General features: G+C 41.0%; 1 protein-coding gene across 6 annotated transcripts in view; it reads left to right on the forward strand.

Moving 5' to 3' along the window:
• LOC116938528 (PTB domain-containing engulfment adapter protein 1) overlaps nucleotides 1-20,737 on the forward strand; it is a 33,432-nt gene extending 12,695 nt beyond the window's left edge. For all 6 annotated transcript variants that reach the window (XM_032945702.2, XM_032945701.2, XM_032945704.2 and 3 more), the window contains 7 exons: nucleotides 6,359-6,457; nucleotides 8,170-8,307; nucleotides 8,520-8,636; nucleotides 8,892-8,990; nucleotides 12,730-12,859; nucleotides 14,639-14,731; nucleotides 18,777-20,737. In XM_032945702.2, coding sequence (XP_032801593.1) covers nucleotides 6,359-6,457; nucleotides 8,170-8,307; nucleotides 8,520-8,636; nucleotides 8,892-8,990; nucleotides 12,730-12,859; nucleotides 14,639-14,731; nucleotides 18,777-18,796 — 696 coding nt within the window. In that variant the 3' untranslated portion in view covers nucleotides 18,797-20,737. The remainder of the gene's footprint in view (nucleotides 1-6,358; nucleotides 6,458-8,169; nucleotides 8,308-8,519; nucleotides 8,637-8,891; nucleotides 8,991-12,729; nucleotides 12,860-14,638; nucleotides 14,732-18,776) is intronic.
• Nucleotides 20,738-23,960: the final 3,223 nt, after the last annotated feature.

A 23,960-nucleotide genomic window follows, 5' to 3' on the forward strand; every position in this document is an offset into this window, starting at 1 on the left:
GATGTTGCGGATGTGCAAAGGGATAGAGTTCCACACCGAGGGGGCGATGGCAGAGAATCGACGTGAGGCTGTTACAGTTCGAGACCTTGGTGTCTGAGAGAGATTTTGAGTAACGCTGCGTAGGGTTCTACCATGAGCTTCAGTGCAAGGCGAGAGTAGTGAGGCGAGGTATGGTGGCTACGAACACCAAACCTTGGACCAATAGACCTTCACACGGCTCCAAATATAAATGTTAAGGCAGTGTGTATCCATGGCTAATTCACTTAAAACTAAGTTTTTAACAGTTGCTTTTCATTGGCCATATGAAATAATTGATTGGCATATTAACCCTTTCCCATTCTGTTGACGTATTTGTACATCCGATACTATTCCGATGAGGAAAAAACGAAATAAAATTACTTCATCAGTACCGAGGCTCCCACAAGGCCAGGCTAGAAGGCATGTGCCACAGTTTGGCGCCAGCTACCATCGAGTGCGGTGGTGTCGCTACAATTCTCTGCAGTGAATACAATGTCTTTAAAAACAATGGCACTATGCCTCTAAATACAATTTACGCGAATTGCTTGCACATTTTGAGATTCAGCGGTGAACAGGACCTCACCCTGCAACTTGCAGACATCTCTGAATGGGAAAGGGTTAAAACAAAAAAAAACTGGTGACTTTTTCGTCTTTTACATGAGTCACCATGGCGACTCACTCACTTAATCGCTGCCCTAACAAACGAGGTGAAGTGGTGAAAGATTTACTCTGGAGCTTGCTACTGCAGTCATTTGGTAGCGCATGTATCACACTTTGCCTCATGTGTTGGGTTCTGCCTCAGCTATGGGATAGAAGATGCTGTCCAATAAAACACCTATTTTGTGGCCGCTGGGGATTGCCCCCCCCCCCTTCACTCTGTGAAGTCCCCACCACGATGTGTATATAGATAAGGAGATTGCAAGAGCTGTATTGAAAAGCACATTTAATAAAACACATTTTCAAATGTGTTTAAAATACCCTGGCAAGCATCAATATGAATTATTATATTTACGCTTACTCTTTGGTTCTTTCGGTAAAGTCACGTAGGTAGAAAATAATAAAATAAAATCAAACAAAAAATAATATATCACGACGTTTCGATCGCAACACAAGCGGGCGTCCTCAGGGACATTTCACTGTCTCCAGATTATTTGCTTGTCAGCTTCGATGTAGTCTCTCTGTTCACCAAGGTACCTGTACCTAACACCAAAGCAATCATTGAAGACTTGGTCTAACAGGGACTGAATTTTGATGTACCAACTTTAGTGAGGCACTGCCTTACCAACACTTACTTCATTTGGAATGGTACATTCTACAAACAAAATGAAGGTACCCCTATGGGTTCTCCCTTATCACCAGTGGTAGCTAATTTTTTTCATGGAGAAATTTGAAACAGATGCCATCCTGACATCCACCCTACGTCCTTCCCTGTGGAAGAGATACGTAGATGATACTTTCATCATCTGGCCACATGGCCAGCCAGCACTGAACCAGTTTTTCAACCACATCAATTCCATACAACCATCCATAAAATTCACCATGGAAGTGGAAAATGGTGGCAAGCTACCATTCCTGGATGTTTTGATCAAGAAGAGGCCTGATGGCTCATTGGGACACTGTCTACAGGAAAGCCACCCACACAGATTCCTATCTAAAGCCTGACTCCCACCACCATCCGGCCCAGAAGAACTCCCTTATCATAACACTACACTATAGGGCCCGCTGCATTTCCGACCAGCGCCACTTAGCCAGTGAACTGGAGCACGTACACCAAGCCCTCAAGATGAATGGATACTCGGACCGCACAATCCGCAAAGCTGTATCCCCAACCATTTGGAGACAACCATCTGAGGACCCAATCAAAACCATCACCTTGCCATACATAGCAGGTGTTACCAAAACTATAACAAACACAAGATCGAGGTCCGATTCAATACAGTACACAAAATCCGTGATTTCATCCCATCTGTGAAGGATGTCATTCCTGACATGCAATACCCTGGTGTCTACAAACTAAATTGTGTCTGCGGCAGTAGTTACATTGGGGAAACGAAACGGCATGTCTTGGACCGTGTTCGCGAACAGAAGGCAGATTTGAAACACGGCAGAACCAATACCTCTGCAGTGGCTGATCATTGTTATAACGGAGTGGGCTCGTACGATGTTGTATTTTTCCGAGACCAAGGCACTCTGCAAACCTTTGGGCTACCATCAAAGATATGTCAACAGAGAAGATGGGCATAAGCTGAGCAATCATTGGAAGGACGTTATTAACCAAGCAAAGTCGTAACTTGCTGTGGTGCTTCCATTCTTCCCTGCCGTTTGGCTGTTATCTTCGACTCTCTGAGTTGCATTGCCCTGTTAGGTGCCTCTGCATTAACGGGCTGGGGTCTCACTAACATGGCCATCTCTGCTCCCTTAGCCTCGATGTATCGATGGTTCTGGTTGTGTGATGGGCTTTGTGTCTCACTGTCTCACTGGCGCGACCACCGTTGCGGTGGTTCTCTTGCGTGGACGCACTTGCCTCACAGCGCAGTTGGCAGCGCCGCAGCTTGTGTTACACAAACATGACGTTAACTTGCTAATCCCCCTAATCTCCCCCATCAACATAGTGCTAATCTCCCATTAACACTGCTGTTGTGCGCATATGCGGGGGCGATACTCCTATGGGCGACGGAAGCTCATTTCATGCTAATCTCGCTCCCTAATCTCTCTCTCCCTAATCTCCCCCATTAACACAAGTGACGTGCTTGTGTCCGGGGATGGAATTCCTTTCCAGCTCAGACCCCGCTTGCTTGCCTATCACCACATAAATAACCTCTTGCTGTAACAGCTCTCTCGCTGGTTCAGCAGTTCCACTGCTGGGTTATTTTTTCACCTGAGGACGACTGCTTGTGTTGTGATCGAAACGTCGTGATATATTATTTTTTCGATTTAAAGCTTTCGTGACTGCAGGGATTCATTTTCTTGGTTCTTTCGGTAAAGTCACGTAGAATGGAAATAAAATAATAAAAATAAAACATAATAAAAAATGTTATTATTTTATTTCCATTCTACGTGACTTTACCGAAAGAACCAAGAAGATATTATTTTATTTTTTATTTTTCTACCTACGTGACTTTACCGAAAGAACCAAAGAGTGTGGATTCCTGCAGCCACGAAAGCTTCAAATCAAGATTGATAATTACGCTTGCTTACCCAAGAAAGCCTCACCATGAGTCTCTACTTTTCAGGAGGGTCCAGCAAAGTTTTATTTTGCGGTAGAGGACGATGCTCTTATGTTTAATCCAAAATTGATGATTTTTCACAGATACTTTTGCAACATTATGATATTCGGCCAATATCAGTTAAATTGCACGTTTGTTTTAGCTGTCTATGTGAGGAAACCGGGGAACTTGGAGGAAAGCCATGGGGAAAATGTGGAGAACTTACAAACGCCACACAGAAAGACATCCAATTCGTGAATCAATCCCAGGCCCTTTTTGCTCTCAGGCTTTAACTGTTACCACTGCGCCACCCTGCCACCCAAATAGATTTTGTTCATTAAGTCATGCCGTATTAGGCATAAGGGACAGAACAGCATTTTCAGACATGCTTTGATACGGAATTGTGAAGTGTGGTGTTATGTTGTATGTTATTGGTGCATTTCATCGCAATCACCTTGTTGCAGAAGGTCGGGGACAGAGGGAGCAGTATTATTTTCTCTGGTGGTTGACAACACAACTACATGTGTAGTTTGATTATACATGCATATTTTCTAACTTTAGATTTCATTGAGACAGATTGCTCTCGAAGCCTACTAGATCACAGGTAGATCACTAACGGGAAGTTTACCCAGGGGAGCTGTAGCTTTGATCAGAATCCTCACAAGCCCAACAGCCTGGACTCGATGCAGCCTCACAGCCCAGTGCAGTCTTTATGAAACAAGCAAATTCAATGCATTCCATGAATTATATACTCCCACGTGCATTTATTATGTACAGCCCTATTGCCAATCCACTGCTGGATGTGAGCCTCCCCATGCTGTGCAGGTCATCGAGGTTTCTTGACCATACTTTCAACAAGCCGGTCATTGTGGGTTGGTGAAAGAGGGAAGCATAGATATGAGATAATATAAGTGCAGTACAACAACAAAAAATGTCCACTGCCCACGACATTAGCCTGTCAAGCCCTGTTTTAACTTGCGTGTGCACACTGGTCACCCATCCGAGCGTTATCCAGGCCTCAACCACTGCTTAGCTTTCTGAGATTTGTCAAAATTGGCATCTTTCCGGGTGACGTGGTCATGGTTTACGTTGACACTATATCAAACAAAATTGCATTTACAGTGGTTATGTTAACATGTATGTATTTATACTGGTAGGATCCTCCTGGTTACACCAGCCCACAGGGGATTATTGTGTCCGTCCGTCCGTCATGCATCCAAAAATGGGAGGGTGGGGCTGGGTGGGGAGGTGCTGGGTGGAGAGAGGAGGGTGGGGAGGGGCTGGTCACCCCGTGGTGCCCTTATAAAACTCAACGTTTAACCTACTCACGCCGGCTTGTGCCCGCCCTCACAGTCGGGCATATTTGCGGAATGCACCACACTTCCGTTGACTCTGGCCATTGACCGAGCAACCCAACGTTCCTACCAGCTCCCTCCGCAGGAATGTGTTTAGGCACAGTGAGGGAAAAAAGTATTTAATCCCTTGCTGATTTTGTACGTTTGCCCACTGACAAAGAAATGATCAGTCTATAATTTTAATGGTAGGTTTATTGAACAGTGAGAGACAGAATGACACCAAAAATTCCGGAAAAACGCATGTCAAAAATGTTATAAATTGATTTTAATTTTAATGAGGGAAATAAGTATTTGACCCCCTCTCAATCACAAGGATTTCTGGCTCCCAGGTGTCTTTTATACAGGTAACGAGCTGAGATTAGGAGCGCACTCTTAAAGGGAGTGCTCCTAATCTCAGCTTGTTACCTGTATACAAGACACCTGTCCACAGAAGCAATCAATCAATCAGATTCCAAACTCTCCACCATGGCCAAGACCAAAGAGCTCTCCAAGGTTGTCAGGGACAAGATTGTAGACCTACACAAGGCTGGAATGGGCTACAAGACCATTAACAAGCAGCTTGGTGAGAAGGTGACAACAGTTGGTGCGATTATTCGCAAATGGAAGAAACACAAAAGAACTGTCAATCTCCCTCGGCCTGGGGCTCCATGCAAGATCTTACCTCGTGGAGTTGCAATGATCATGAGAACAGTGAGGAATCAGCCCAGAACTACACGGAAGGATCTTGTCCATGATCTCAAGGCAGCTGGGACCATAGTCACCAATAAAACAATTGGTAACACACTACGCCGTGAAAGACTGAAATCCTGCAGCGCCCGCAAGGTCCCCCTGCTCAAGAAAGCAAATATACATGCCCGTCTGAAGTTTGCCAATGAACATCTGAATGATTCAGAGGACAACTGGGTGAAAGTGTTGTGGTCAGATGAGACCAGAATGGAGCTCTTTGGCATCAACTCAACTCGCCGTGTTTGGAGGAGGAGGAATGCTGCCTATGACCCCAAGAACACCATCCCTACCGTCAAACATGCAGGTGGAAACATTATGCTTTGGGGTGTTTTTCTGCTAAGCGGACAGGACAACTTCACCACATCAAAGGGACGATGGACAGGGCCATGTACCGTCAAATCTTGGGTGAGAACTTCCTTCTCTCAGCCAGGGCATTGAAAATGGGTCGTGGTTGGGTATTCCAGCATGACAATGACCCAAAACACACGGCCAAGGCAACAAAGGAGTGGCTCAAGAAGAAGCACATTAAGGTCCTGGAGTGGCCTAGTCAGTCTCCAGACCTTAATCCCATAGAAAATCTGTGGAGGGAGCTAAAGGTTTGAGTTGCCAAACGTCAGCCTCGAAACCTCAATTACTTGAAGAAGATCTGCAAAGAGGAGTGGGACAAAATCCCTCCTGAAATGTGTGCAAAGCTGGTAGCCAACTACAAGAAACGTCTGACCTCTGTGATTGCCAACAAGGGTTTTGCCACCAAGTACTAAGTCATGTTTTGCAGAGGGGTCAAATACTTATTCCCTCATTAAAATGCAAATCAATTTATAACATTTTTGACATGCGTTTTTCTGGATTTTTGTTGTTATCCTGTCTCTCACTGTTCAAATAAACCTACCATTAAAATTATAGACTGATCATTTTTTTGTCAGTGGGCAAACTTACAAAATCAGCAGGGGATCAAATACTTTTTTCCCTCACTGTACATGCTGTATAATAATTGAATCTATAAGAGTGTATGGGCATGTACGAAAACTTGTTTTCGCAACTCTTTTATCACAGTTTGCGTGCCACCTGAAAAAATCCGAAGGTCAAAAACTTCCAAAAGTGGAACTTCAGGTTTCTATACGAGGTGTGGAAATCTTGGATCCCAAATCAAAGGTAACGGTTACAATGATGATGACAAACAAAGAAACACATTGGCAACATTTTGAGTAAAAGTAACTTGTGTATTATACCGTACATGGCATCTCGCTTTAATGGTTATCAATTTCAATATTACATTACTACTATATAACTTTAATGCAAGCTGTTATCTTTTTACAACTGAAAAAAGGTGGAACACAAACATGATAATTATCGCAGAAAAAACATTGATACAATGCAACTGTGAAGTTTCCAATGATAAAGAAATTACGGGGGGATTTTTAAAATTAAATTTTGACATTATATTTTAATTGCGCTATTATCATCTCACGAGACACATTTCACTTGGGGCACTCTGCAGTGAGCAATGCATCCACTGTTACAGCATGGTCATTGAAGATGACATCACAACTATTTTACGAGGCCTGTTTATTCTACAGTATACACAGTATCGCCTCAGTACACACAGTGCTGTCCCACATCTGACCGTATAGCTGCATATGAGTGAGTTCAAACTGCATATAATGCATTTTGGGTATAAATAGGTTACCCGTGTATATGCAAAATCGCACAAACCGAACCCAAAGAAAAGATCGGGAAACCTGGAAAGTAAAATATCTCCGTGCCGAAATGTCGCATTAGATTACGTCCATTCGTAGTACTGAGTCATTGGTGTAAATTCCACACAACTATGGTGGGGACCAGTATGCTGGATGACCTCCGTGACGTCACCTTTGACATCATGGCACCCATTTGATTGACTGCAGAAGGGGAATGTGGGCTCAATGGTCTCCTGACACCTGACCTTTTGTTTGTAAATTGATCACTTTTCCAGAGCATGACATGGGCAGAAAAGATGCAAGTTAAGACACAAAAAAAATTATGCCTAAAAACTATTAATAAAACACCAAATGCGAGTATGTAGAGCAAACTGGCAAAATCCAAAAAGTCTTCTGTATATTTTAAGAAAGGTCCCCTTAAAATATTTTTGATTTGCATCACAAACGGTTATCGTGGATAATGTGCACAGAAGGCAAAACACGGGATGTCAATACCCCACACTCCACTTCATAACTACAAAATGCAGAATTTTTTCAGAGGAACAATGACAACGAAAAGGAATCCCATGAGCAAACACATGCACCGTGCGTGTCAAACCGTGCCCCTTGTGGCGCATGTGGTCCAACAAGCAGGTTTCATGTAGGACTCATAGTTTACCCTTTACAGTTCCATATTGGAGCTGCAGGTGGCGCTACTGCTCCATCCTTAACAATGCCTTGAGCATATTGTCAGGATACTTCCTGCCAACCTGCAGAGTAGGCTGAAATTGATTGCAGGCCCCTTTATAACACCCATGTTATCCACAGCCTAATGATACAGTGGTGCATTGTGAAATCAGGAATAGGTTAGAGCCTTTAAACCTTAGAGCTTACAGCTTTTAACACCTGTGCCACTTTGCCCAGCCAGAATGCTCCGGCTAAAAATGATGCAGTTTTGCTCCTGCAGTGGGTGAATGTGACGGTGCAATTAAATGCTTTGTGAAAGGGGGACCCCCATAGAGTGCATGTAACCTGTGTTTTGACCCTCCTTGAAGCTGGTGCTATGCAACTTTCCTGAAGAAGGCCAATCAGCTGTGTGGCTGGGATCTTCCTCTCCTTTCAGTGACTACAAAACCCTGTTGTTGTTTTTTTATTTCAGCCGTTGTTTTGCGTCTCCTATTTTCACAGGAAAGTCAACATAACTGTCCACTCCACCGAATATCTTTCTGTGCTGATGACAAGACGGACAAGCGCATCCTTGCTTTCATTTGCAAAGATGCTGAAACTGACCAGCATTTTTGCTTTGCATTTGACAGCGAGAAATCGGTGGGTTTATTATTTACTTATTTAATGACATAAAAGCCTCGGCTGCATTATGCGTAGAGCTCAAGCTTGTCTGCCATGGAATGTGAATGCCCTCATTGTGAAGAACACACTTTAAACGAACTATTGGTTATGTGGCATACAAGATACACGTCATAATAATACACTTTATAAAATGTTGCAATTACAGTATCTGTTTTTTTTTATAATTTTAGGCTGAAGAAATTACATTGAGCATTGGACAGGCTTTTGATTTGGCCTACAGAAAGTTTCTTGAATCTGGTGGCAAAGACGTGGAGTCAAAGAAACAAGTGATTGCTTTGCAAAAAAGGGTAAGATGGAGTTATTTTAAAGCACAGTATTCTATTATTTATATGCATGTTTAAAAAATGTGTGTATATATCATCATTTTACGACATCTGTTAAGACGCATAGCATAGTCAAGAACGACATGCCAGGAGATGCACATTAAAGCCACGTTATTTAACTTGCACATGAATACAGAATGCATTGTTTGACAAGGTTATCGGAATTCTAAAATGCTACTCGGATGTTAATGTCATTACATGCACCTTTACGCATTCTAGGTTACTGAACTTCAAACAGAGAATGGTGAACTCCAGAAGAAAATTGAAAAACTAGAGGAAAGGCTCAAAAGCACACAAGTGATTGTGCACACAGAGGAGGTGAGAGGTGCACACTGTTGGGATTCCACTGTATTTGATCAATGCATGTAGCAGTCATACTCAGTTTCCTAAATGATCAGATTTATTAGGAATAAAAAAACAAATATGATCATTGAAACATTCCATTAATTACATGTTAAATCATGAAATGACGCTACCAGTGACATCACTGAAGCGATCACTTAAATAGACTGACAAACACCTGTCTTCTTTTTCAATGGTTTTACTGAACTTCACTCCTATGTTTGTCGTGGTCAAATCTTGTCATCAAAATTTATTCATAATAAAGGTTTTTGGGTTAGAGATCGCGTTATTTATAAATGTGTCGTAACCCTCCACCACCCGACACGGCCAAACAGTAAAAAATGTGTCACGTTTACAAAAGACAAATAGTTCACTACTTTAGCCCACCGGTGTGTCGAAGAGTGAATCCACAACATTTACAAAAAAATTACTGTTTGGCCATGTCGGGTGGTGGAGGGTTACGACACATAAATAATGCGATCTAACCCAAAAACATTTATAATGAATAATATTGGTCACGAAAGCCTACGTGTTAATAAAAATGTAGTCTACTTCCTGTTGTCCAATCAATTCCAAATTTTGCACACATACTCAGATCCGGTGACAATGCATATCTATATCAAAATCGGCATCAATTAATCTACTTTAAAGCAATTTACATTTTGTATGGACGCCTTGTTATTTATATATATTTGTGTAGGTAAAAAACGCCGCGGCATTAAAACTCTCGAATCGCCTGCTCCGTGTGAACGAGTAACAGATAGTGATTAATTCAAGTAAGCGTTGATGTGGGAGCAGGCGCAGGTGCATCATTGATGTACTTCTCGACCGCGAGTTAAACCAAGTTGTTGATGAAACCGTTGTTTAAAAAAAACTTTTTTAAGCAGTTTATTAGTTTTAATTTAGTTTAACACGCTTTCGCGACCAATATCACGTAAATATAGAAATGTGCCCTCAAACCCGCCACAGCCAAATTCAGTAAGGCTTTATAACGTAAACAGAACTCGTCTTTTTTTTTACAGCGTAACGTGACAAATGAACACTTATTTTTACTTTTCCTCACTCTTTCGGCCAGATTACAAATATAAAAAAGCCTATCTCTTGCACTGCCTCTGAGAAAACTAATTCCAATTTACGTTTACATCTACCTTTAAGTTCCATCCCTCTGAATATCTGCACGATGTTTAAGTTTGAGAGAGAAATAACGTACCTGTATTTACATTGGGTGGTGGTGGTGGTACATTGAACAGGAGAATGGCACAGTGGTAGCCCTTTTCGCCTCACAGCAAAAAGGCCTTGGGTTCGATTTCAAATTCAGGTGACTTTGTAAGTTCTCGCCTTATTCCGACTGGCTTTCTCCCAAGTTCTCCAGTTTCCTTCCATGGGTAAAATTAATATGTGTAGAATGTAACTGGTATTGGCCAAACATTACAATGCAACAACATTAATTTCAAATTATGCAATTGCAATTGCACGTAGCAGCATCGCCCCCTACAGCAAAAACTTGCAAGGACCCTCCTGAAAAATAGGCTTTCCTGGGTAAACAAGCGTAATAATAACACATTTAATTTTCTCTCAATTAGTGTTTATTGCACAGTGTTTGCTTTCCTGCCCCTCTTCCTCAATAGATGTTTCCATTGCAAGTGTGTGTCGGATACACGTACACGGGTAAACACTGCAAGAGGTTCAAGCGCAACAGAAATGGCATGAGTCAAATAAATGTTGCAGTTGTGTGGAATCTCATCGCTACCCAATGCCAATCCGTGTTTGTGCATAAACTGAATGGCACCAGTTCTCTGCATGTAAAAAGCAACCGTGTCACCCGTCTAATCTTAAGATGCATATGAAAGAGAATTTTGCTTAATGTCACAAGTATTTTTATTGCCATATAAACTACATTGTGCTGTAACATTGTAACGCAGCTAAATTAAATGTGTTAGTATTATACCCAATCACGTCTCGATTGTGATACAAACTCTTTATGTAAAAAAATCAATATGACATTTTGATTTGGATTTTAAATACAATATTTTAATCGTAACAACGTCAAACGCAAATTGGCTTTGTTCCATATTTTCAATGTGTCCAACTATTTTCTAACACAGGAGGGCAGCAAAACCCTGTTTATGTTAAATGCTAGTGTAGTGCATTGTGAGCAGCTTAAGTTGAGGATGTACCTACCGCATGTACAAGATGCAATGCTACAATGGTTTATATAAATTACAGTAATTATGTTGAGACCATATATTTAACTTTTAATGAAAGACTATAAAATAATAACGTGGAGAATATATCCTATCAGTAAAACATGATCTTGTTTCAGAAATTATTTTACTAGATTTATTTATCTGGAACAACAATGTATGTTAAATAGCTTTATATCCGTAATTTGAGCTTTTGTTTTCTTTAAAGTGGGATCCAGGGTTTTTAAGGTGGCCTTCATATAACAAATAGGCATGCCTTTTTTGCAAATCTTAAAACCACATAGTTGCTTGCTTATGAGTGCTAACAGCATGAAATTGGTCATATCTGTTGTGTTGAACAGATATGACCAATTTCAGTATTTTCCACTGTGGCCAGTGGAAAATACTGACAATTAAGTCTTCTTGGCTCGAATACCATTGTTATTTACAGTCCGTGAATATATTTCCATTTTTGTAGCGTGTTCACTGAAGCAGGGAATTTAAAATTGAAAGTTCTAGAGATACCAGGTGTGCAGTCTTCAGCGTATGGGCCTGTTCTTGTTGCACCAGCATGATTTTCCCTCTTCAGGATGTCTCGTCTTTTTTTGTTGTTGTTGCTTCTAATCTTGCTGCAGCACTCACAGGGCCCTGTGCTCTGTGTGGTTGCCTGGATCAGTCAGCCTTGCCAGATGTGAGATCCTTGCCCAACTACTCTTTGGCCCTCCTGCCTGTGAGCTCCTGCTGCTACTGCCTGCTGCCTGGAAATCTATGATCTACTCTACACCACACCACACAACAGCCCTCACTATGAATGCTGTTCTAAATTCACTGCAACCCTCAACCCTGTAAGGCCTCTGTTTTGAGGCAAGGATCCATGTTCATATAACATATTGCGACGACAGCGTACAATGCACATGTATACAAATAACATTTACAATGAGGAAAACAGAAGCATTTGGACAATGTAAAGTGTAATGTAGATATTCATGGAAAGCTTTCCTCTCCTAAGATCAAGAATTTAATCGTTAAAAAGCTTGCACTTCCAAGACAGCGTAGAATGTCAGGGATGTAATTATATCTCTGCACTCCCATATTCAAAGCTTTTGCCTTTACTTTCTCCTATGAATGTTCTGGATCCATTTGATGAGTACTATCTATTGTGTGACAAACTTGCAAAATTACTGAGAGGTTTCTTTTTTTCTCTCTGTGCATTTTTTTTCCATAACTTGGTAAGTTTGCAATCAGGTGTCATATCCAATAGATTAATGTGGTCAATTGCAAAGTGTTTTTAATGGCAGTATAAAGCAAGTACATTTTCTACATTTTCCAGAAGGCATTTGATGATTCAGATGAGAACTCCGTTATTTTCACGTACAGCGCGGTACACAGTGGTACATGATCATTTAGTCCCCTTTTTTGAGGTATTATTTTGTTAAGCTCAGTCGCGTGCGTTCGATCAAACCACTTGGGGTTGGGCACTTTGTTCACGAGCTGAATGTCGAGGTCGTCTTTGTGGCTGCTTATTCACGCAGGCACTCAATGGGGTGTTCGACGGAGTGGCATCGGCTGACCTCTTCGACATGGTGCCCTTTTCGCCAGCATCCCCTGCCGCCACCTCCCCGGCTGTTCCGCCACCAATTCCTAGTCGAGCTGCCGAGAGAGGTGCCACCAGCATGTTGGGAAAAGCCTTGTGTGTGCGCGCGCTTCAACCGAAACCCTTGTGTGTGTGTGTGCGCGCATCTGCGTATGTATGTACACAGATGCGGTTGTGTAGCGGTTTGCACGTTGCGCTACGAACCCGGCGACCCGAGTTCGATTCACCGCTCACGGCCAAACACCAGTGAAAATTATCTAAACTGGTCCTGGGCCTCCCCCTAGGCCGACTCGGCCTCAAATGAGTACCTGGTGCGATGTGTAAACATCGCCACTAGGGAGACAAAGGCAGTCGCCCGTGGTGCTGGTCACCTACCCCCTCGTATGCCGTGCCGGCCTTCATAGGTACTCGCTAACAGCATTTGCCCCAACAGTCTGTTACAGGCTACATAGGGGATCTTCATGTATGTATGTTTAATTTATTTTGCACCGTATATAGCCAACCATGCTAATTGGAGATGCGTGTGTGTGTCTTTGTGTTAAAGACACAGTGTGTGGGGACCAGTGGACACAGTGGTTTGCGCACTGCACTATGAACCCTGTAAAACCTACGTTGGATTCCGAGCCATGGCTAACATCAGTGGCGAGTTATATCAGCATTTATCCTGGGCCTTCCCATGGCTGGACTCGGCCTTAAATGAGTACCTAGTGCGCTGTGCACTGGGAAAACAAAAACGACCAGGCATAGTGCTAGCAATACCACACCCTCATGTCCCATGCCAGCCTGCCTAACTTCTCGCTCACAGCACTTGCCCAAACACTCTGCTAAAGTCTCTATGGGGGATATTTGTCTTTGTGTATTTGTTTACTTGGCCCCCTATATATCTGTGTTTGTGGAGCGGTAGTGCAGCGGTTAGCGCACTGCGCTATGAACCCGGCGACCCAGGTTCGATTCCCGCTCACGGCCAACACCAGTGACGATTATCTGAACTGGTCCCGGGCCTCCCCTAGGTCGACTCAGCCTCAAATGAGTACCTGGTGCGATGTGTAAACATCGCCACTGGGGAGACAAAGGCGGTCGGGCGTGGTGCTGGCCACCCATCCCCTCGTGTACCGTTCCGGCCTTCATAGGTGCTCGCTAACAGCACTTGCCCCTACAGTCTGTTAAGGCTATACGGGGGAACTTTGTCTTTTGTCTTTCACTAGAACCCATGTGTGTGTGTGTGTCTGCATGTTTGTCTGTGTCTGTGTGTACCTTGTGTATGTGTTTCTGTGGATATACTCCTCAACTGGAACCTCTTATGTGTGTGTGTTTCTGTGGATGTACTCCTCAACTGGAACCTCTTATGTGTATGTGTTTCTGTGGATGTACTCCTCAACTGGATCCTCTTATGTGTATGTGTTTCTGTGGATGTACTCCTCAACTGGAACCTCTTATGTGTATGTGTTTCTGTGGATGTACTCCTCAACTGGAACCTCTTATGTGTGTGTGTTTCTGTGTGTCTCTGTGTGTGGTCCTCCACTGGGATTTCTTTAAAATATTCTGGGGGTGGAGAGAAAAGGAAACGAGTTTTAATGTCGGATGAATCTAAGGTTGAGCATGTTCTTTGTGCCAATAATATATCAAAATCACGACATTGGTGATGGTAGTTTGTATATAAAAGAAGAGGAACAAGCCTGAGTGCTTTTTCTTGTATGTGATTTACTTAATTGATTAATTTTCCTTCATTATTTTTTAAATTGATCATTTCATGGGTGAGTAAGGATTTATTATTATTAGTATTATTTTCCTCTACTACAAGTTAACCCTTTGACCTGAAAGTAATTGTGTATTATTTTGGAATGCAGCTAAGGACATATTTGGAGCAGAACCTTTTGACCCCATTACTAACCGAGGAGCTGGGCCACCCATTGCAAGTGCCAGCCTGGCAGATTTTCCAGGTAAGAATTGCATTGCCATCAAATAAAATGACGTTTTATTCTTAGGTTATGAATGCAATGACATCCATTGGGGCATTTTATTAGGAAATGCATGTATTTGCATTTTATTGCAATGGGTCTGGAATTACACGTATATAAACTGTTCATAAAGATCATATGCAACTTAATAATGGGCATTTTAGAGGCCAATCAACTAATGACCACATATATTAAATAAAGATTAATATCAAGTACCATCATGCTTAAAAAAGCATGGCATTCAGTAGAAACTGATGCAGTCATCCAAGCTCTTACAAAACCAAGGCCTTAATAAAAAAATTGTCAGAACTGATCTTGAGGATGGAAGAGCTTCACTGACATTGCATGAAGAAATGCATTATCATCAACCATGAACAACTCCCCAAGCTGTTGCCATCTCCCATGGGCTCGCGATGCGAAAATCCATTGAGCATCTTTTCATGAGCTGATTTCATCCCTCCGCTCTGCGGTGTGTCCTCTTCGGCATGCTCCCTCCTATGGCTGCCTCTCCCATCGTTAGTCTCAACCACCAGCTATCATCCCTTCCAATGACGTGTCCTTTACCATGCCCACATCATTATTTACAGCCAATATTATTTCCCCAAACTTGTGGATGTTCTCTAATCTGTCTTCTTCCTGTCGCTTCGTGCAATTCCTCGCATGTACCTCTCGGTTCTTCTTTGTCCACTCGTCAGCCCCTGTTCCATTTTCATTGCCAATGTCCACGTTTCCGATCCATGTGTCATAGCGGGTATTATGCACTGATTGCAAACATTATTTGTTTATGCACATCAGTATGTTGCTTTTCATGATTAAGTTTTTTCTAAAAACACTCATACCTAGTCTTGCCTGCCTCTATTTTATGATTTTGATCCCGAAACGCCTTCACTAACTGCCCGTGGTGTAAGTACTCTCATGTCTATTCCAGTTTCGTTCTTCTGAAATGTCTCCGTTTGTTCAAAGGACTTGTTGTGCATGAACTTTGTCTTGTTCACGTGTTATCTTCGAGACTCACTTTTGAAGCCTTATTTATTACGTTTTTCCATCATTTCCCAGAGTGCATTTCCATTGGTTGCTACGATGATTATTTCGCCAGCAAATCCGAGATGGTAAATGGAGCGTTTAAAAAAAACCATTGCAGACAACAACGCGAACATGCACAACCCGTGCATTTGGAGAATAGCAACGACAACAATACTTGTGCATAGTCACATGGACAGTCAAACTTGGAATAATTTGCACAAACTAACATTGTCAAGAAAAGAAAAAAAACATCTACTTTTGGATGAAACATTATTTTTGAAAAGGTTCAAAATATTTAGCACAATTGTAGGAATATATGTGTTTGTACAGAATGTTTCTTCAGAACATAAAATATTTCACCTTTTTTAAAATAATGTATTGATAAAATATACTTAAGCAATGTCAAAAAGTAATGCGGCTTCTGGCTATCTACTCTGAAGCAGGGTTCATGTCAAACATATGGAGCACGGTGTTTTGCTGTCTTGGCTTGATGTCCTCTAGACATCAAGCACTGTTCTCCAGACCCGTGGGTGCTCCCCCCCCCAACCCCCCATGTCGTCTCTCACCAGAACCCCACCCCTATGCAGAAGTGCACAAATACCTATGTACAGTGCATGGAAACTTAAATGCACCTGAACAGTAAACACCAATGATATCACATTCCGAACAGACATGAATAATGATGCACCACAGTCCACTTGACAGCCTCTGTCGTGCAGAATACATTTTCATGATTTCCATTCTAGCATTTGTATCTATGAGAACAGTTATGTTCCACCGCACCCACTGCTAAACTGCATGTTCCACAGACACCGAACTTTTTACGTGCACCTCGAGTTAAACACGTCCATTTTTTTTCTTCCAGTGGCCTTAATTATGGAATGTGTTGAACCAAAAGTCGGGTAGGGACGATGGGTCCGATCCATGTTGAAACGTTGGCCCTCATTGACATACAGTGCTGCTCACCAATTTGAAATACGTATGTGCTGTGCTCTGTCAACATTTTTAACGATTCCACCTTGCAGATGGTGCTCGGGATATTTTTCCCTTTCCAAAGCAGTTGGCTCAAAACAAAGCCTCGATTGTTTTACGCTGAGGAGTGTAGTTTTTTTTTGCTCGGCCTGCCTTCCAACCGCATGTATACGAACACCCTGTATACTTCCAATTGTACATTTTGTGGAAGGTTGGATTTTAATGCAGTAACAATGTCATATATCGCAATAAATCCTAACATTTAATATCTGCTCTAGTCGCTTTGATGTGCTGTAAGCTAAAGAATGTGAGCTTTGCTATTGTGTTATTCAATGCAACCATGCGTTGCTCTCTGTGGGAATTAATAGATGATGCATTAGCTCTCCTTATCAAGTCATAGGTGGGAAAACAAAGACATTAGTGGGAATAGTTGATTAATCATTTAATGTCTATATGACCGTATTTTTGGAGGTGTAGGCCATTCTATCAGTGGACTTCCCAAGAAGTTATTTTTCCGTACCTGCAGGGATTTATTGATTTTTTTAGAGGTATTTAAGAAGCCTACATTTTGCCATAAAGCCATTGTGTGTATTCTGTCCCCCCCCCCCTTTCGTTCTTAGTTGAGAGTTGTAAAAAAAAGTCGAACAACATCTGAAAATTGTATATATAAACAAAAACGAAGTTAGCAATATATGAATTGTGTAATTCCCTAGGCCACTCTTGTCATTATAATTTAAATGTATCCCCGTTATTATTATCATCATCTTGTATTACTTATTTGTACAATTGTATTATTTCTGTGTAAATGTACTTTTAAAGTATTTCCTCAATGGATGGGGTGGTTTTTCAATACAATAAGCATTGGAATTTTGTGTAGAAATGTGGACAACGTTGTAATGTAATGAGGTTAACTTGACTTCACTCAAGGAAGATGTCCTCGATAGAGTGCCTGCATTTTGTGCATTCTCATATGTTTCTCCTCACCCTCACACATGTGGCTTTGATGTTCAAAAGCAGAACTAATCCGGTCTTAACTTTGATCTCTTAGCCATGAAGGCAATGTTGCATGATCTTTCAGTCACCTGCTGCTTGTGTGTACAATACGCTTGTGAGAGTGTGATGCTCAGTTGGACGAATCACATTAAGAACTGCTCATATTTACAATATTAACGGTGGGGCTGTGATGATGTGACCTCGGTAACCTGAGTTGAATTTCTGACCGTGGCTAACACCAGTGGAAAATGACATCTTAACTGTGTCTGGGATCCTTCACTGAACCTGCACTGCCGAATTTCATAAAGTATAAGTCAAACGGCACCCGTGACCAACAAAATGTGGAGATGCCTTAATCCAGCATTGGTATAACGAGCTGTACTGTTATTATAAAGCACTATAGAAATCCTGATTGTGCTGCAGTTGATTGGAGTCATTTAATCTGTTCAGAGACGAGCAAGCCTTATTGTGAAGTTCAGCATATTGTCCCACGCCCCTTGTATTACTTTTATTCGACGTAGAGTATTGTGCCTTGCATTCTATCTCATTTATAACTTTATATATTTAAAAAATAAGACCGAAACAGGAGGATTTCTCGACAATTCTGACTTGTCCGCCTGATGAGACTGGTTGTAATTACCGGCGAAACGTCGTACTCGAATTGTAAATGTTCTGGGTTCACTCTCTAACAAACCGGTGTGCTGAACCAGTAACGAATTGGCACGTTTTGTTTACGTGACAAATCTTACCAATTGCCTGTGTCGGGTGGTGGCAGATTTAACGGCACATTTATATTTACGCGATTTAACCCCAAAACCTTGTGGATAAAAAAAAATCTGTTAATCCATTCCTCATTCTTGTTAATTCCATGGTTGTTTATTTGTAATACACACACAGGCTATTGTTGCAACAAAAACAGTTATTGCCCCTCAGTGGACTTTTTCCCTGGTAAATAAATAATCTAATGGCAGCTGTGTGCTAACACATACGTGCCTTGGGTTGTTTTGACAAGCGAACTATGTCTTTTCCTGTCCCATAGGCGCGCCTCCAGAATCATAGGACCTTGACCATGGAGGACATCGCTGTATTTTGATCCTTCCATAGGACTGGTGCCTGTGCTTCATCATCACTGGATATTGAACGCATCCTCTTCTACGGAGATTCCTGTTGGCATCCACGGTCAACCACCTTGGACATAACATGTAGCAGCATCATGACAGCAATGATATATTATTGGTAGCATAGGTACCACCACCACCACACAACAATGTGCACACAAGTATTATACGTTTGGCCACGCCAATGAACACACCGTCGTTATGACAGCTACCAAATTGCCTCGCGGTCGCACAAGGGTAAAAGTCGTGCTTCTTATAAGTAACGGAGAATATACAGGCAAAATAATAACGATTTTCCCATTTTCAGCAAGTATTTTATTTCATTAACAACATACATTTCGACAATCATAAACACACTGTATATAAAAAAATTATTGCTTAAAATTTTAGCCTTCAAATGGATATATTTTTATACCTTTCCACGTATTACACTTCAATAATAATTTTAGTCGCATGTAAACCAATGCCATTAATATAAAATATTGCACAAACTGTAACATCTACTGATATAAAGGATAACTGAATATGAATATACATGTAATTGTTTTTAGAAAAAGGTTGTATATCACCTTGAGAGTATTGCACGGTGAAATTAAGTGATAATTTAAGATAACACAAAAACAATACATTAATGGCTTCCTTTTATTTTATTACGCTTCCAAGGGTATTCCATAGATACATGTTTTAGAAACTAACGGTGCCATTATAATATAGGATATGGAAACGATGCAAGTCCATTTTTTTACATCAACTTGATCATTTTTGAGAAAAGCATTGCTGCACGAGCATTAAATGCCTACCATGTATGATGGCCTTCCAGGGTGAACCTCATCGCCACCTAAAGCAATGGAAAGTATTTCTGGCTGCAAGGAACACAAATCATTGTGCCACTACTGAGTAGCTCTGTGATTGTAGTGCATTCTGTGGGTATTTGTAAGTTGGCAGGATATAATGTGGGCAGTGCTGTGATGACAAATGTGCATTAAAGAAAAGGCTTTTTTAGACTAAAACATACCTTTTAGCCTGGGCAATTTGATGATCACTGCCAGTAACATAAACGTGAGAGTGGAATAAGCACTCGGACCATGAATCTATTGGAGATGATGTCTTATAATTTGAGCATCAAGTTTGCATGCATTTGACCAAAACAGAAAAAGCTTTACTGTGGTGCTTTGCCACCTTATAAATGTTTGTATGTATACTCATCAGGGTGTAATTTCCTATATTTTATACACATTTTAAGCATTTGTGATATGTTCATTAACGTGATATTTTATATACATCAAATGCTTTTGCTCGCATGTTTACCAACAACTTACAATTTTGTGAAAGTATGCAACATGTTGATGAGTGTTTCTCTTGTGTGCCCGCACTTCGTGGAGGGCTGCCTCAAAGATGTGCCGAGTTCCATTACCTTTAAATTTATAGCTGTCATATTTAACGAAAGACTCGACGACATTATTACCAAAGTATGCAGTTAAACAAATCACATTTGACAATCGTAACTTTTTTTTATATATATAAAACGTTACACGTTGAAGAAAATCATAAATGAGGGGTTAGAGCATGCTGGGCCACGTGTTTTCCATATGTTTACCTGCTCAATCACTGCTGCCTATTGTGTTACTAGAAATGTGTTTTGGTGTACTCCAATCAGCCGCAGTGGCACACCCTGGTTGATTAGCTTCCGGGCCACGACTTTCACAAAGACGCAGCATGGCGAGTCCCCATGTCGGTGCAGTATGTGCCCTGGGTGGACGATGGCTCCCAATATGTGGTTTGACCTCTGAACCCAGTCTTGGCTACTAAACATTGTTTAAGCCTCGTTTTCTTATTGCGCTGTTAAAATGTATTTCTCACGTAGTAAAAAATGATTACACGAGTTTTTTTTGTATTGTGTGTTTGCCAAATATGTTTCCTGTGATTACTAAGCATATGTGCTATACGATTACCAAATATCTATCAAAATGAATGGTTAAAGCATTTTTTTAGCCAGATATTTACGAGAAAATACCGACAATGTTTAGTTTTTTTAAGCTGTCTCGGCTCGTTTACCTGCCTCTCAGCATGAACATTTGTAAATCCTTTAAGGGACAGCAATCACTAAGTTTACATTCACTGGTGTTGAAGATGAAGGTGATTGAATGCATTTCACATGTAATATTTTGTTAGTTTTTCCCAAATAGAGGAAAATGATTGTGCAATTGAATTGTCCAGTAATATATGTTTGACTGGACGCAATAAACTCGAAAGCCTGTCACTTTAAATATAGTACAAAATGACAGCTGAAAGTGGAATTTCTGAAGGTGGCCAGTTGGCTCCAGGGCAGAGCGCTCAGTCAGATCGACACTGCTGAGATCCTGGGTAAGAATGTGAGTCCATCAACCTTTGGTTTAAACCGTGTTCTCAAGTGAAGCGAGTTACGAGTCTAATTCTGGTTAAGCACTCATAAACCAAGTTATATTCGGCTTATAATTTAGCTCATTCTAGCTTGGAGAATCTCAACATGTATGGCTTCAGTGGCGTGATTAGAATGCTTTGTGGGATAAATTGAATGTATGCCCCCTGTGTGGATAAAGATGCCTCTTGAAGTAACTTCAGAAATAGTTCTGAAACTACCTCTTCTGGGGTCATTTTTTGACACGGGGTACACACTGCTAGCCGTTAGCTTTTCAAATGGGAATGTATTTTCTGGTGACGTGATGCTGATTTATGAGTTGGAATATAATTGGAGACGCATTTTATAGCTTTTGAGAAATAGATTCAAAATGCATTAAGCGTGTTTTGTTCATAAGACAGTCTAGTAAAACACGTGATGCGCCCAAATTCACACGCAACATGTACATACTATCACATATTACACGAAGAGTCAATATCCTTGTAAAACTAAGAAATATTGTTCCTCATCGCGTGAGCCATGGGCTGCCGTGAGCAGCTTGAGCCAGCCTGAGACATCTCGTATTCAAGATTGAGTAGAAACGCCCAAGATGTAATGTGATGAGCCACATTTAATGCAGTCCGTAAAAAAAATGGGTATCAAGAAACATCCAAAACTGGCCTTTGAGCCACATCGTTTCGGTGACTGTGGCAACTTAAGATGAACGTGTATTTTTAATGCAACGGAATTTTTTCTGTTATATTTTACAATACACACATGAGAAGAGAAGGTGGGGGTTTTTATTGCTTTCATCATTTGCAAAACATTTGGTTTGTTGCTATTGGCAGAGGGTGATGATGTAGGTATTTCTGGCATGACAAAACCACCAGCCTCCGCTCGAGACACCTCTAACGTGTTCCAGATGTGTATTGTGGTTCTGTCGTACCCGCTACTTCAAGGACCCTACACAATGCCAACTGTTTTACAGCGTACCGAGTTCTTACCGATGACTCGCTTTAAACCCAATAGATTTTTGTACGCAAGATAACTTTGTAGGTTGGAAGCATCTTTTTCTTACGGCGTTCTGTGGTTAGCATTAATCTTGTAAAGGATTTGTATAAGGTATACCATCATCATCATCATACATTTAAAGTCGAAAGTAAACGATGTCAATATTATATTATTTTTTTATTTAAAGCTTTCGTGACTGCAGGGATTCATATTCTTGGTTCTTTCGGTAAAGTCACGTAGAAGGGAAACACTAAAATAATAAAAATATAAAACAATAAAGATGTCAATATTATAGTACAAATGACAGTAAGTAATGGCAAAAATTAAGACTTTTTGTGTTGAGCAACGTTTGAGTAGGATTTATTTTTTTATTGTTTAAGCTCATCTTAAGATTTAGCACTCAAAGTAACTTCTTGGCTGTATGCGGTCTAAGTTCGTCTTCCTGTGTGGGTGCCTGTCCATGCAAGACGAGACTGCACACATTTTGTTATTATTTAAACATTTCTTTACTCAATGTAACACAACTTGATTCACAAATAATATCTACAATAACCAAGGCTTCGTCGCATTTTTATTAGTTTAACTTAATAATATGATTACAATAAAAACAAATGTCAACTGACTTTTGGATTAATTTAGTTTCAGAATACTCGGTGCATCTTCACTTAATGGACTGGCCAACTAGTCTTTTTTATATATATATTGGTAAGTTTTTTATTCCCCAGCTGCCCTTCCAAATACTTATTTACCGCACAAAAACCGCCCACAGCCATACACACATATAGTCATACGCCATTACCTTTATGTTACGTAGAGTTTGACAAAACAACGGCCACCGATCCCATATTTCTGAGCTCAGAGTTGTGGACATGGCGTGGTCGGTTTGAAAATGCAAGAGGCAGGTAGAGACAGATGTTCTGTCAGTCGAAGAAATTTGGGTCCGTTTTTATAAAATATTGTACAACGTAGCACTGCGAGCGTGAAACTACAATATACTAAGTACTGTAATCCTGTGCTTTGGAAGTAGGGTTGGCGGATCTTGGAGAGATTATTGTGCGTGAGGCAAAGACAAATTCTGGGATAAGAGGTGCTAAGAATAAGCAGAGCAGCAATTCCACTGCTGGACTTGTCTCGGGTGGTTTTCCGTGTTATTCTCTTATCGGTGTGGATTTTCTCCAGATTCCTACAATAACAAAAAAGACCTAAACAGTTACGGACTAAAAAATCCCAAGTGGGATTCATATTTAGCTTAATCAATTATCTGATTTGATTTAAAGCTTTCGTGACTGCAGGGATTCATATTCTTGGTTCTTTCGGTAAAGTCACGTAGAAAGGGAAACAATAAAATAATACAAATATAAAACAATAAAATTCTCACGACACTTCGACTGCAACACAAGCAATCATCATCAGGTGTGAAAACCACAGCAAGATAATGTTATTGTTTTATATTTTTATTATTTGTGAAAACCATAGCAAGAAAATTGTCTTGCTGTGGTTTTAACACCTGATGGTGATTGCTTGTGTTAAAGTCGAAACGTCGTGAGAATTTTATTGTTTTATATTTTTATTATTTTATTGTTTCCCTTCTACGTGACTTTACCGAAAGAACCAAGAATACAATGATCTGTTGTTAATTTGTTGAGTTGATTAACCCATTCGTGTGTACTCTTGAGTGTAGTCCCCTCACACGTGTGTAGTTGTTCTCCAACTCAAA

The sequence above is a fragment of the Petromyzon marinus genome, chromosome 4, assembly GCF_048934315.1.
Source record: "Petromyzon marinus isolate PM22_M1 ecotype Great Lakes invasive population chromosome 4, UKy_Petmar_22M1.pri1.0, whole genome shotgun sequence".
Lineage (NCBI taxonomy): Eukaryota > Metazoa > Chordata > Hyperoartia > Petromyzontiformes > Petromyzontidae > Petromyzon > Petromyzon marinus.